At 44.3% G+C, this 15,219-nt stretch overlaps 1 protein-coding gene across 1 annotated transcript in view; it reads left to right on the top strand.

Annotated features, from left to right (window-relative positions):
- The window catches only part of PRIMPOL (primase and DNA directed polymerase), an 18,356-nt gene continuing 3,137 nt past the window's right edge, over positions 1–15,219 (top strand). Inside the window, exons 1-8 of the mRNA XM_023514902.1 lie at positions 1–150; positions 6,288–6,560; positions 7,079–7,241; positions 8,841–8,938; positions 10,419–10,508; positions 10,587–10,695; positions 14,679–14,761; positions 14,835–14,881. Coding sequence (XP_023370670.1) covers positions 6,431–6,560; positions 7,079–7,241; positions 8,841–8,938; positions 10,419–10,508; positions 10,587–10,695; positions 14,679–14,761; positions 14,835–14,881 — 720 coding nt within the window. The 5' untranslated portion in view covers positions 1–150; positions 6,288–6,430. The remainder of the gene's footprint in view (positions 151–6,287; positions 6,561–7,078; positions 7,242–8,840; positions 8,939–10,418; positions 10,509–10,586; positions 10,696–14,678; positions 14,762–14,834; positions 14,882–15,219) is intronic.

Raw genomic sequence — 15,219 nt, 5'->3', positions numbered from 1 at the left:
AGCATGTGTGTAAAGCACTTCAAGAGTTATATAGTGTTAACTGTTCAGCTGAAGATGTTTTGAACTTGGATTCTAGCACTGATGAAAAATTTAGCCGCCATTTAATATTTCAGCTCCGAGATGTGGCATTTAAAGATAACATTCATGTGGGTGAGTACTGTTTTATTAAAAAAATGATAGGAGTTGTATTAAAAACTCATATTTTGGCTCGGCGCCTGTGGCTTAAGCGGCTAAGGCGCCAGCCACATACACCTGAGCTGGCGGGTTTGAATCCAGCCCAGGCCGCCAAACAACGATGGCTGCAACCAAAAAATAGCCGGGCGTTGTGGTGGGCGCCTGTGGTCCCAGCTACTTGGGAGGTGGAGGCAGGAGACTCACTTGAGCCCAGGAGTTGGAGGTTGCTGTGAGCTGTGATGCCATAGCACTCTACCCAGGGCGACAGCTTAAGGCTTTATCTCAAAAAAACAAAACAAAAAACCTCATATTTTCCTATTCCTCTTAAAGTTTGTAAGGGCTTACCAAGTTTTATGGTTGGTAACTTATCCTAAAATACAAAATGTGATCTTTCATGATTTCAGGATTTGCCCTTGGACCTGTCCTTCTGTTCCAGGCACATTAACTGCCCAGAACATCTTTGGCGTTAGCGCCTCTCACCATAGATACTGGAGGGCCACGCATGTCCGAGTGTTGGCATCTGCTCCAACGGGATCCATCTCAGCTGTCTGAAAATTCATAAGAGGCTTTTTCATTTCTAGCCTTTTCTGTGACTCCTCTTCCCCGGATTTCTGACCTTTGCTTCAGCCTTCCTTTGGGACTTGGGTCCCACGTCACATCAGGGAAGACTTGTTTGCTGAAGCTTTGTTACCCCAGGCTGAACTTCGGGGCTGGAAGGAAGTCTGGATATGGAAGCCTGAGTGTACCACCAGAGTATTGGTCCTAGGCCTGGGCATCAGAGATACAGGCTGAGGTGTGAAATGACGTCAGTCTGGAAGAAGACATGGGGCAGGAAGGGAGTACCAGAATTCAAGTCTGAACAGAAGCCCAAATCCTGCATGTTTGTTAAGGGAGGGTAGGGCAAGTATTCCAAACAGCAGATGGCTGACTGAGCACAGGTGACAGGTCATTCATTGTTTCAGGGTGTCTAACGGCTTCACAGCCACCTAGGGTGAAAGGCATGAGTGTGGTCACTAAGGGACGGGCATAAAAGCCAGGAACCTAACTCGAACTAGGTGTCACTGGTCACGATCTGTGCTCGCCTCCTGTTACTGCCATGGAGTGTTCCTTCCCTGTCTCTTCCTTCACCCTTTAGATGTTAGTAATTATAGAATCTGTCCCCCCCCTCCCCCTTCTCACTCTGTCCTTACCCTTGACAGTTGTCCACTGTCACGGCTTTTACAGTCATCTGTGTTTGACTCTGAAATCTTTATCTTCAGCCTAGATTGTTGTCCTAGATGCCCCTGTAGCCAACCAGCCACCAAATGTCCCTATGCAGACACATTACACTGAGCGTGTCCTATGCTTAGCTCTTCATCTTCCCCCCAGAACCTGTTGGTGTCATCCTTGACCACGGTGTGTCTCTCAACCCACTCACTTGGCTAGCCAGCTGGAGTGAGCTGGGGACCCTGCTCCTGGGCCCCAGGGGCTTGGATGGACATTCTTTGCCCGCTTGAAGGAATGTGGTCAGGCCCCTGTGCTCCTGCCTCATCTGTGGCCACCCCATACTGCGCACTGGGGCCACATTTCCGGGATTCCCCAGCCGCTGCATGTTTGATGCAGCTGTCTGCACAGACACACCTCCAGATTCAGCCAGTCTGTCAGCTCCGTGCAGCTGTCACATCATCTGAGAAGCTCGGTCATGGCCCAAACCCTAAGATTGAGCTGAGTGTTGCTCCGGGTTGCAGTGTCCGGTATTGGTTGTTTATACCACTTCCTGAGTCATTTCCTGGTTCCTTTTCTTCTCTTCAATTCACTTAATATTTCCTAGGGGCAGGGACTATTTATTCACTACTGTATATGGTATTTCCAGAGCTTAGCACGGAATGGTTGTGGGGAAGCATTCCTCAGGACTCTGACAAAAGCACAGCTATTTGGGAGACAAGTAGAGAAAGAAAGCAGACCAGAAACCAAATTGCAATCACAGCAACTCCTTCCCATACTCCTATAAATCTTCACGAGGACAGCGAGTGATAGGGAACGTGTCAGAAACCAAAGGCATGGTCACAGCAACCCTCTCTCCACTGTCCTGAAATGCTTCAAGGCTGGTGTTCCTGGGAAGCATCAGGATCTCCTACCCAGGCCCTGGCTGGAACTAGAGATAAGGCCTCATGCAAATTTAACACCTTTTGTGGAAGGCAGTAATTCTAAAAATCAGTCTCAGACCAGCATTTTTCACTCTGTAGGAAAAGTGACTTCCCTCACCTGTCATGATCTCCTCCCACACTCTAGCTACACTAATAAAAGTTCCTTGAAACTGTGTGAGGGGAGCTGACTTCTGGTCAGACTCCACTGGGCTCCTTTAAAATAAAGCCCATCCTTCATCCCTGGACTGGCCTCCTCTCCTTGCGGACTCCAGCAGGACTCTATCCCTAAACCTCTCAGTGGTAATACGTTACTGACAACATTAATAGATGAGTAAAAACAAGCACAACAGTAACTTGCAGAAGGCCCCTGCAAGTGGGCCTTCCGGGAGTATTTGCTGAGTAAAGGTGAAAGCAGTGGTGAGAATATGGAGTCGGGCAGGCTAGGGCAGACACGGCACGGCTGGTCTGGGCAGTTTAGGTTGTATCTGACCTTCACCCCTGTCTCTCATTCTTACCGTTTTGTAAATTAACCTCCCACCCTAAGATGCCGATCTTGAGTAGAAGAATTGATTTATGAAATTGACTTGAATTGGAGCTGCTGTAATAGGTCACTGAGTTGTGCTGATTATTATTTAAAGTAAGGGTTAATGTTGATCTTTGCTTTGAATTTTTATGTATAAAACTGTGGTTTTGGAAAAGGAAGAACAGAATAGTCTTGGGGAGGCTACTGTCACTGTTCTCCAGAATCGCTGGCCTTCTGACAAAGTTTGGTGGACCTGTCCCCGTCTCTGCATATTGGCTGACAGTGACAGGCGGCCAGACCTTCTTCGTCCAATAACAAACATGGGGATGGTAGGAGCCCTCCTGCCTGTGTGGAGATGAGTCCTGGCAAGCCACTGCTTTGCTTCCAGTTTACCCTTCCCAGTCTGCTCTGTGACTACTAGGCAGAGGCTAAAAACAGCCCCTGTTGCTCAGAAAGGCACCTTCTGATATCTTACCTCTGGGCTTTGGTTTGTCATCTGTAAACAAAGCCAGAAAGGCTTTACTATTAATATAGCATAAGCAAACAGATAAGAACATGGGGCTGACTGGGCCCTGTGGGGGTCTGTGTGAAGCAGAGACAAAGTTAGTGGGTGTCAGCTGAGGCCTTGCCCCTCAGGCTGAGCAGCCAAGGTCAGCGATGCAGTAGGGAGCAGGTGGTGTTCCCCTGGTTTCCCTTCCTCAGTGCGTCTCCTGATGGCATCTCTAGCTCTGTTGACAGCCTCTTGGAAAGAAGTAGATTAAATGTAAGAGATCACGGAATTTGATCTACTTAAAAATATTTTTTTGCCAATTTGCCATCATACCTGACATTTTTGTGGTTCTTTTGCTTTACTCCAGCTGGTGAGACAGTCCCTGTCTTTGTGAGGGGTGGAGGTGATGAGAGGAGCCATTGTCACATGCAGTCCATGGAGCTCCCTGCCAAGGATGAAAAGCCTAGTGGGCTGCTCAGCGCCCCCCTCATGCCATTTCTGCAATTTGCATTCGTTTTTTTTTTTTGCAGTTTCTGGGCCGGGGCCAGGTTTGAACCCACCACCTCTAGTATATGGGACCGGTGCCCTACTCCTTTGGGCCACAGGGGTACCACTCTGTTTTTCTTTTCTTTTCTTTTCTTTTTTTTTTTTTTGAGACAGAGCCTCAAGCTCTCCCCCAGGGTAGAGTGCTGTGGCATTACAGCTCACAGCAACCTCCAACTCCTGGGCTCAAGCGAGTCTCCTGCCTCAGCCTCCCAAGTAGCTGGGACCACCGCCCGCCACAACACCCAGCTATTTTGTTGTTGTTGTTGTTGCAGTTTCGCCGGAGCCGGGTTTGAACACACCACCCTCTGTATATGAGGCCAGTGCCCTACTCACTGAGCCACAGGTGCTGCCCTGTTTTTCTTTTTTTTAAAGACAGGGTCTTACTCTGTCACCAGGCTAGAGCACAGTGGCACAGTCACAACTCATGGCAGGCCTGAATTCAAGTGATTCTTCCTCCTTAGCCTCCCCAAGTGCTGGGGCTACAGTGAACTACCAGCCTTATCTTACTGCCTCGGGTGAAATAGATGCAATTTTATGTTTCCAGGAAAATTTAACTCTATCGATTTATGTTTATATTGCTTTGTTTGTCTTGGACACACTGTTATTTCATTGTCTACCCTTTCTCCCTCATTCCAGAAGCAATCATGTCTGTATAGGCATATCACTACAAAGTTCATTTTATTTGCTTTCATTTTACTTTTGGTGCTTTGTAAGAAATTGGATTTGTTTCTTTGAGTAAGGAAGTAATTAAGGCTGACTGGAAGAAGGAGAATTTTGAATTGAAAGCTTGTATAAGTTATCATTTAAGAGTTCAAGGCTTTCTGGTGAATAAAGTGAAGGATAAAAGGAGATGACAGTTCTAGAGATTAAAATTAACTTTTGGCTCGGCGCCTATGGCTCAAGTGGCTAAGGCGCCAGCCACATACACCAGTGCTGGTGGATTTGAGTCCAGCCTGGGCCTGCCAAACAATGACAGCTACAACCAAAAAATACCCAGGTGTTGTGGCGGGTGCCTGTAGTCCCAGGTACTTGGGAGACTGAGGCAAGAGAATCACTTAAGCTCAGGAGTTGGAGGTTGCTGTGAGCTGTGATGCCACTGCACTCTAGCCAGGGCAACAGCTTGAGACTCTTGTCTCAAAAAAAAAAAAAAATTAACTTTTTCTTATAGTATTGCATTTTTCTAGTATTGTTATATATGAAGTAACTTAACAGCCAAATTATTACTGGATTTCATGAGATAATAATATATGTGAGTGTAAATAAGTCCCAGACTATCTTATATACTTCTCTGTGGAGAGCAGGCCGTGAAAGCGGCAGGGCCCCCACAGCCTGGGGAACATTCAGAGAATGACCCCCCAACTGCTGCTTCTCCTTTCCCCAAACAGCAATACTCCTTTCTCCATGCTCCCTCTACCAGAAATCAGGTAGCTCTTTCTTTGTCTAGTTAATCTTTAGAAACTATGCAGAAATCCTTGTGATCTTTCCCTTTTTACCTTTTAACATATGTTAACAAAGTAAGAAACCATTAAGAGGATGATTTGTTTTTGATAATTTATGTTTTCCAATCATACTGTAAGACCAAAAATGTGTCTTTTTGTCTGTGCTGCTGCCCTGTAAAAACAACCCTGCTGAGAAACTATTATAAAGTAAAACTGATTTTGTGTTTTGGTGCTGGCTGCAGTCATCACCTGTGTCAGACAGACCTCCTGGCCCATCTTCCGTCTGTGTCTTCTCTGGTATTTTATTTTCTCAGTCCCCATGGCTTCTACTCTGGTTTGTTCTCCATCTCTACACAGGCTCGCAAAACTTCTGATGGTACAGATAGGAGCTCCGGTATTGAGTTCTTAAGATAGATACTGGAGTACAATAAATGTATTGAATTGCTGCAGTTTGGGATTCTAGCTCCAAGGCCATACTCCATCCCGTGAACAGTTTTGAGAGAAAAGGAAGAGAGGTGACCTCATTGGAGTTGGCTGTGAAAGTCAGGGCTCGTAGGACATACCATGGCAGGTAAAAAAGAGAGAATGTGCTCCTGAGACGTTGGCTGGTATCCTGTCTTCAGCAGGGTCTGGCAGAGATTCTCTCCGCACTCCTGGGCCACCTCCTATGAACCCTGCGACTCTGCTCGGTTTGTGTTAATAGACATCGTGGAGTCTGGGTGACAAGTCCATCTTGGTGACACTGACACACTTTCTCAAATTAACCTTCCCTTCTAAAATGATGCTCAGCTCCCCTGCCAGTGGAAGTTGGAAAGTAAGAGATTGCTTAGGTGGAAGGAAGTAGCAGGAGAGGTGTGTCACAGTTTCTGACAACTCAGTTTCAAAATCAGAAATGAAAAAAATTGTACATTTAGGTTTGTGCCCAGATCTTAAGTTATAATTTTATGGAAAAGAAGAATCAGACTAACCATAGCATCTTTTCTCCTTAGGTAATTTTGTGAGAAAAATTTTTCAGCCTGCTTGTCACTTAATTGCCAGGGAAAATGACAGTGGGCTTCAGGAGGCGACAGGCCATGAATGTCCCCATGTTTCTGAAGCACCAGTAAAACAAGGAATTTCCACAGACAGCGACATGGGAGGGAACTGGCCCTTTAATCCAGGGAGACTGGAGCGGCTGGGGTCTGCTGAGCAGAGCACTCCTGATCTTTCATTTTTAGTTGTGAAGAATAACATGGGAGAAAAGCATCTTTTTGTAGATCTCGGTAAGTTCACTTGGCAGTTGTCTCTGTCAGACCTTCCGGATACTTCTGTGAGAAACAAGCAGTGCCCACTGGTCGTGTGCTTGGAGTTCTCACTTCTACCCTTGACGTGTAGGCACTGCAGGGTGTGAGCAGGGAGCTCAGGAGGTGGACGGGAATAGCTGTGACTGGCACTTACTCTGAATGTCCAGAGGCTTCCTGTCAAGGGAGTTGGTTTTTATTTGGCTTTGGTTTATATTTTAGAAATGAGGTCTTGCTGTGTTGCTGAGCTGGACTCAAATGGTCCTCCCACCTCAGCCTCCTGAGTAGCTGGGACTTCATGTGCCACCACTATGCCTGGTTTGTCAAGGGAGTCTTGGTAGGGGACCGTTGGACCTGCACCCAACACTGCCGAGAGGTTAAATTAGATGACATAAATTTTAGTTGTTCCTTCTAGTAATGCTGTACAAAAATAATTTAATATTTGTTGACTGTAAAAGTCACAGAAAACATGTATAAATTTTGATTTATTTTTGATGTAGGAGTTTATACAAGAAATAGAAATTTTCGACTCTATAAATCATCAAAAATAGGAAAGCGTGTGGCTCTGGAGGTTGCTGAAGACAACAGATTTTTTCCTCTCCAGCCAAAATGTCTCTCTAAAGAATATCAGTATTTTCTGGCTTCTTTGGTCAGCAATGTCAGGTATGCAGTACCAGCTTGATGACTGTTTACTGAACAATGTCATTGTTAACTAAAATGCAAGTCACATAAAGTCACTCCACCTAAAGTAAAAGAATAGTCACGGCTTAAAGAGATCTAAGTTAATTGTTTTCTTTTTTTCCATTAACTAAAAAATAATAGTAAAATGTAAACTCCTTTTCTCTTTGTGTCTTTTTATAATTACTGTTAATCCTCCTGTATTGATTTGTTTATTTGAGCACCAGGGTCTAGCTCTGTCATCTCTGTCAGAGTGCAGTGGCGTGGTCATAACTCCTGGGCTCAAGCGATCCTCCCACCTCAGCCTTTTGAGCAGGGTAACAGGGACTACAGGTGCTGTCAGCACACCTGGCCTTTAAATATTTTCAGTGTGGGGCTGTCTGAACCTGCAGATGTGGAACTCTGGACCCGCTAGTGGGCTGAACACTTCAGTCTGTCCCTTTAGCAGTTCTAGAGTCTTCTGATCCACTCTGTAACTGAGGACAGTATTTTACACAGTCCCCAATCAACTCTTTTTAAAAAAATTTTATTTTCTTTAATTGACAAATCATACTCTTTTTTATGTAGGTAGGGTTGTTGCTTTTGTGGGCAAATGTGGCAGAAATGTCCTAGAACAGGCCAGGTGCAGTGGCTTACGCCTGTAATCCTAGCACTCTTGAGAGGCTGGGGTGAATGGATTGCTTGAGGTCACAGGTTTGAAACCAGCATGAACCAGAGCGAGACCTCATAGCTGGGCACTTGGCGGGTGCCTGTAGTCCCAGCTACTTGGGAGGCTGAGGCAAGAGAATTGCTTGAGCCCAAGAGTTTTTTTTTTTTTTTCTTTTGTAGAGACAGAGTCTCACTTTATCACCCTTGGTAGAGTGCTGTGATGTCACAGCTCACAGCAACCTCCAACTCCTAGACTTAGGTGGTTCTCTTGCTTCAGCCTCCCGAGTAGCTGGGACTACAGGCACCGGCCACAACGCCTGGCTATTTTTTTTGTTGCAGTTTGGCTGGGGCTGGGTTGGTATATGGGGCCAGCACCCTTACCCATTGAGCCACAGGCGCCACCCTGAGCCCAAGAGTTTGAGGTTGCTGTAGGCTGTGAGGCCACGGCACTCTACTGAGGGCAACAAAGTGAGACTGTCTCCAAAAAAAAAAAAAAAAAAAAATGTCCTGCAACAATTTACATTTAATTGTTAAACAAAGCATTTTCTTTCTTCTTGTTGTTTGGAAATGGAATCTCACTCTGTTGCCCTGGGTAGAGTGCTGTGGCTTCATCAGAGCTCACAGCAACCTCAAATTCCTGGACTCAGGTGATCCTCCGGTCTCAGCCTTGCAAGTACCTGGGACTACAAGCGCCTGCCACTACATCTGGCTAGTTTTAGTAGAGATAGGGTCTCACTCTTGCTCAGGCTGGTCTCAAACTCCTGAGCTCTGGAGGTCCTCTCACTTGAGCCTTCCGAGAGTGCTGGGTTTATAGGCATGAGCCACCTCATCTGACCCAAAGGATTTTAATATGGAACTATTTCAGATTTGTTTCTGTAGCTATTCCTCTTGAATTGTAATAGAATATTTGTTTCCTTTACATATTTTCTTCTTCAGATTCTCAGATTCTTTAAAAATTCTTACATGTGACATATTTCAGGATAAACGAAAGAGAATTGAATATTCTAATGGAATCAGCACTTCCAGCACTTCAGGTAATTTTAAGAAAATAATTTCTTATAGAAATTTAGGGATATAAAATTGATTTTGCCTTAAAATCTTAAGTATTCATATCCATTAATCATTTTAAAATACTTGTAGGTTTCTATACAAAGTGGAAAAAGCATTTTAAAAGGATGTTTATTAAAGGATTACTTGCTAATTTTCATTTTATCTTATTTTATTTTTGAGAGAGTCTCACGTTGTCACCCTCAGTAGAGTGCTGTCATGCCACAGCTCATGGCAGCCTCAAATTCTTGGGCTCAGATGTTTCTCTTGCCTCAGCCTCTCAAGTAGCTGGGACTACAGGCACCTGCCACAATAGCCGGCTATTTTTTTAGAGATAGGGTCTCACTCTTGCTCAGGCTGGTCTTGAACTCATGAGCTCAGTCAGTCCATCTGCCTCAGCCTCCCAGAGTGCTGGGATTATAGGCGAGTCACTGTGCCTGGCGGATTTTTCTGTCTTTACAATTTAAACTTTCAGACTCATACCTGTAATCCCAGCACTTTTGGAGGCCAAGGCGGTTGGATTGCCTGAGCTCAGGAGTTAGAGATCAGCCTGAGCAAAGTGTGAGATCTAGTCTCTAAAAACAGCTGGGCGTTGTGGCAGGCATCTGTAGTCCCAACTATTCAGGAGGCTGAGGCAGGAGTATTGCCTGAGCCCAAGAGTTTGAGGTTGCTATGAGCTATGATGCCACAGCACTCTACCAGAGGTGACAACGTAAGATTGTATCTTAAAAAAAAAAAAAAAAGCTGAGGACATGGGGCACCTGCAGTGATTGAGCCAGGTTTATCCCTCCTGGACTCGGTGGAGATGCACACCCTGGGGAACCGCCAGGTGTCTCAGAATTGTTGCTTGGCGTTGTTAGGATGCCTGTGTGGCTGGTTGTCTACTGTCTAGAAGCAGTAGCAGTTCCTCAGGGCACCCAGGGTTGGAGGGGTGGGGGTGTTTATCGTTTTTGTGGTTTGGAAATATCTCCTCTTTTACTGTGTGCAGACCTGAGTACACAGTGGTCTTGAATCCTCACGACCAGTCTCATCTGCTGAAGTTCTGTGAGTTCATTTATGTTCTTCAGGGACTACCAGGGCTGGGGTGTGAGTGCCAGACTGGCTCGTGGCCACATCAAGGCCTTGCTGGTAGAACTAGGCCCCTCCTGGACGCCAGGCACTGCCTCTGTCTTTTCCAGAAGGAACACAGCAGCTGAAATTATTTCAGATGTTCTCTCTGAAAATCAGTTAACGTTTGACCTAATTGAGACGTCTTGAACTTTACCTGCTTCCTTGTAGGATAACAAAAAGTCCATGAAGGAACTGAAAGGCAAATTGCAAAAAAGGGGAGAAAAAAAGCTGAGGGGTTGCAAAACCCATACTTGTTGTACTAAGTAACAATTTAATCGAAATTGAACTTATTAACGGCTGTTGTAATTTATATTAATTAATTATATTAATTTATATTAATTCTTTTCTCTGTTGCAGTAGGAACCATGGAAGGTTTTCAGTGTTCTCCCTATCCTGAAGTTGATCATTTTGTTCTTTCTTTGGTGAATAAAAACGGCATTACAGGAGGTATAGCTAATCTTTTTCTTTCTTAACTATGACATAATAAGAGTAGCAGGACCTTTAGAAACATTCTTTGCATTGTAGGGATTCGGCATTGGAACTACTTTTTCCCAGAAGAATTATTGGTGTACGATATTTGTAAATATCGCTGGTGTGCAAACATTGGAAGAGCCCACAAGAGCAATAATATCATGTAAGTAACATTATCAATGATTTGTGTGTAACCAATATTATAGACTTTTATGTTTAAGAGTATAAAAATGTTTCTGTGATAAATTTTGTAATCAAATTTATGTTTGTCATACTTAGCATTTTTTATTGGTCAATTTGAATATCTTAATTATTGCATTGCTTCTAGCACATCAGCTTTATTCTTACTGTGAATCTACGGACAACTCGGGTAGACTGAGCAGGGACAGAAGAGTGGCCAGGTGGACAAAGGGAAGGTGCCTCTCCCTCCCTGTTGTCACTGGCCCTGGACACCGCCTAGAATCTAGATCAAAATTGGGCAGATTTGGGCAAGGAGACTCCTCAACGAGTGTTATGACCTCGAGGTGACAGCTATGCTTACCATCTGTCTATTTTTTCTGTGTATATTAGTTTACCAAAAGTCACTATTAATTTATGAAAAAGTCGGGTGGCACCTGTGGTTCAGTGAGTAGGGCGTGAGCCCCATAGACTGAGGATGGTGGGTTCAAACCCAGCCCCGGCCAAACTGCAACAACAAAAAAATAGCTGGATGTTGTGGCAGGCACTTGTAGTCCCAGTTTCTCAGGAGGCTGAGGCAAGAGAATCACCTAAGCCCAGGAGTTGGAGGTTGCTGTGAGCTGTGTGACGCCACAGCACTCTACTGAAGGTGATAAGTGAGACTGTCTCTTAAATTTTTTTTTTTTTTATTATGAAAGTCAGAGATCATACAAGTTGTATTGTGAAGTACACTCGTTAGAGTGTGTATGAGGGACATGTACGTTACAGACTAACACTAAAATGACCGCTTGTCATGTCTGCCACTCATTCACCTTAGGAAGTGGACCTTGATAAACCAAAACGTTGTAGGCCCAACCCCAATTTCTTCCTCTTCTCTTGCCCTCAGAGGTTACAGCTATTACCCTAGATTTTATGTCAGTCTTTGTGCATGTATGTTTGTATCTGTGAACAACATACAGTTTTATGTTGCATGTGTTTGAACTGCACCCTTTTGCATGTCCCCGTGAGGGGCGTCCACATTGCCGCATGTAGCTGCTGCTTGTTTGTTTGTCACTGTGTCCCACCAGGTAACCACAAACATGCCACGGTTTGTCTGTGTCCTGCCCTGGACATTTGGTTCACTTTCATAAACCATGAAGCTGTGAGCCTCTTTGTACACATTGCCTAGTACACATGTGCCAGAAGCTCTCAAAGCACGTACACACCTATAAGGGGAGTCGCTGTGTCATACAGTCTGGAGACATTTAATTCTACTGGGTAATTAGCTGTTCCCTGAGTGGTTGTGCTAATTTATACTCCTGCCAGCAGTGTTCTGAGATCATCTACTGCTCCATGGTCTCCCCATTACTTTTGCATTGTTAGGTGATCTCACCTTCTGTACAGCCTTCCTGACAAGGTGCGGGATAGGGATAAGGAAGGAAAAGGCCTGGGTGAGGCAAAGCAAGGCCCCTGCCGCCCTCTGACTCGGCACACAGGGAGTGCTCACCACACACAGCAGGGAGCACACAGGCTGAGACAGCCTCATTTATTCCACATGGTGGCACAGGAAGGGTGGCATTTCCAGAAACCATGTCTCACGAATCTGTATGTTCTAGGTTTACTTACCATATACAACCCTAAAATTGGGAATATCCTACAAAGGGCATTCTGGTACCCCATGGTATTTCAATCATTTTTTCACATTTACTTTGAGGCCAAAATAAATACCTAAGAGCTGTGTTAATGAATTATTTTCAAATAACCTGGTAAGTACTTATGTCCTGACAATTCAGTAGCTGTTTGAAAAATAATATTCACGCTTTGAAAGAGCATAATACTTGCCTGAATTTTTTTGAGACTGTCTCATTGTATCATCCTATGCAGAATGCCCAGGTGTCATACCTCATAGTGACCTCTAACTCTTGGGCTCAAGTGATTCTCTTGTCTTAGCCTCCCAAATAGCTGGGACTGGAGGCACCTGCCACAATGCCTAGCTATTTTTAAAGATGGGGTCTTGCTCTAGCTCAGGCTAGTCTCAAACTCATGAGCTCAGGCGATCTACCCACCTTGGCCTTCCAAAGTGCTGGAATTGCAGGAGCCACTACACCCGGCCTTTGATTATTAAATGCTCCTACATATGAATTGGAACTTGTGCCCTTTTGGTGTCACGTGACTTCCTAAACCCTGGACTCAGATTGGAGACCCTGCACTCCCACCCCGTTGTGTTCCTTGTGGGTAATGATTTTTATCACACCACCAAAACCCCCCAGCTCTTCAAAGGTGGGACAACCTTAAAAGGAATGAAGTGTGATGTATATTGAAGACAGGCACTGAAGGCAGCTGGTAGGAGCAGAGCAAAAGGATGGACATTTCACATACTTTTAGTATGTAGATTTCCAGTTCTATTTAAGTTATTTTCTAATTTCTATTCTTTGTCCTGGGGCTATTGGTTACTTGTTTTTAATTAACAAATTATGAGCACTCTGGGAGGGTGAGGCAAGCAGATCACCTAAGCTCACGAGTTTGAGATCAGCCTAAGGTAGACCCTGTCTCTTACAAAAATAGCCAGGTGTGCTGGGCATGGTGGCTCACACCTGTAATCCCAGCATTTGCAAGGCCGAGGCGGGTGGATTGCCTAAGCTTCTAGGTTCAAGTCCAGCCTGACCCAGAGCAAGACCTCCCCACCTCTAAAAAACAGTTGGGCATTGTGGGAGGTGCCTACAGTCCCATACTTGGGAGTCTCAGACAAGAGAATCGCTTGAGTCCAAGAGTCTGAGGTTGCTGTGAGCTGTGATGGACGGCATTCTACCAGGAGAAACAAAGTAAGACTGTCTCAAAAAACAAAACAAATTATGAGTTTCTATTAGCCTTTTCTTTCTTTCTTTTTTTTTTTTTTTTTGAGACAGAGCCTCAAGCTGTCACCCTGGGTAGAGTACCGTGGCATCACAGCTCACAGCAACCTCCAACTTCGGGGCTCAAGTGATCCTCTTGCCGCCTCCTCCCAAGTAGCTGGGACTACAAGTGCCTGCCACAACACCCGGCTATATTTTGTTGTGGCCATTATTGTTTTGCGGACCCAGGCTAGATTCGAACCCACCAGTTCAGGTGTATGTGGCTGGCACCTTAGCCACTTGAGGCACAGGGGCTGAGCCTAGCCTTTTATTTCTAAAATTTGCTTTGTATCAGAGAATGTGTTCTGTGTGAATTGATACTTTTAAATTGGTAAGATTCATTTATAGCTGGCATGGAGTCAGTTTTTATTATATACTATAAGGAGCAGATTCACATATGTCCATTAGTTCAAATTTAATTGGTTTTTAATTGTCATTCACATTTTCTGTATTCTCATTGACCTTTTGGTTATTGGATCTGCAAATTACCAAGAATTTTTTTTAAATCTGGATTTATGGTAAAAGATTTGTCCTTACAGTTCTGTCAGTATTCACATTTTAAAAAATTTTTGTTTTCTTTTTGAGCTGCCTCAGCCTGCTAAGTAGCTGTGACTACAAGTATGTGCCACCACGGCCAGCTTACTTTTCTTTTGCCCAAAGTCCTGCCTCAATGATCCCGTCTTGGCCCCCCCAGTGTTAAATTGTTCCCACAGAGCAGAACCTGTATAAGTTGACCACCCAAGGGACTGTAACTCTGGTCACCATAAGGAGCTGGGCCTCTTGTACTGATAAATACATGTGGTGTCTGTCCAGTGTGTGTTTAAGAAGATGGTCAGTTATGGAGGTTCTACTGTATTCTGAAGTCCGTTATTTGGAGGATGCAGGTTAGGAATGTTTTATCTTCCCAGAGTGAACTTTTGTCACTATCTACTTTTTTCTTAGGCTTTTGTGATATTTTTGGGAATGAGTTTTCTTTTGGTGTCTACTTCCACTTTTTAAACTTTTTCCCATCTTTGTCTTAGACTTAGCATGCAAGGAAATTTTGTTATCTAGTCTTAGTGTTACTATTTACCTTTTTTTTTTTTTTTTTGAAACAAAGGATTCTGGTTGACCTCAAAAGTGAAGTTTGGTATCAGAAATGTCATGACCCCGTGTGTAAAGCAGAAAACTTCAGATCTGACTGTAAGTTATTTTTATGTTTAACCCAAAGTAAAAATTAGGTGGCATCTATATAAAAGTTTGCTGTCTGATACAGGTTCTCCACTACCTGCTGAAGTGTGTCTCCAGTTTCTCTTCAGAGAGGTAAGTCAGGTCTTGCTTCCCCTTGAGAAGCAGTTCTTGGTACAGTAGCATAGCTATACACAGCGTCCCTGTGTCCAGATGGCTAAGAGCACAAAGTTTGGCACCTGCTTCCAATTAGGAATACACACTTTAGTCCCAGACATTTAAGAAGTTTCTCATGTTTTGCTTTACAAAATAAACCAAAATTCCCATCTTTGTTTCTTTAAACTATCTGAAGGATCAATTTCTAGAAGCAGAATTATATCAGAGTATATGCAGTTTTTTTTTTTTCTTTTTTTGAGAGCCTCAAGCTATCACCTTGGGTAGAGTACGATGGTGTCACAGCTCACAGCAACCTC

The sequence above is a fragment of the Otolemur garnettii genome, unplaced genomic scaffold (assembly GCF_000181295.1).
Source record: "Otolemur garnettii isolate 467f Iridium unplaced genomic scaffold, OtoGar3 scaffold00061, whole genome shotgun sequence".
Lineage (NCBI taxonomy): Eukaryota > Metazoa > Chordata > Mammalia > Primates > Galagidae > Otolemur > Otolemur garnettii.
Note: the sequence above shows the minus strand (reverse complement) of the source record. Positions and strands in the feature narration are given on the sequence as shown.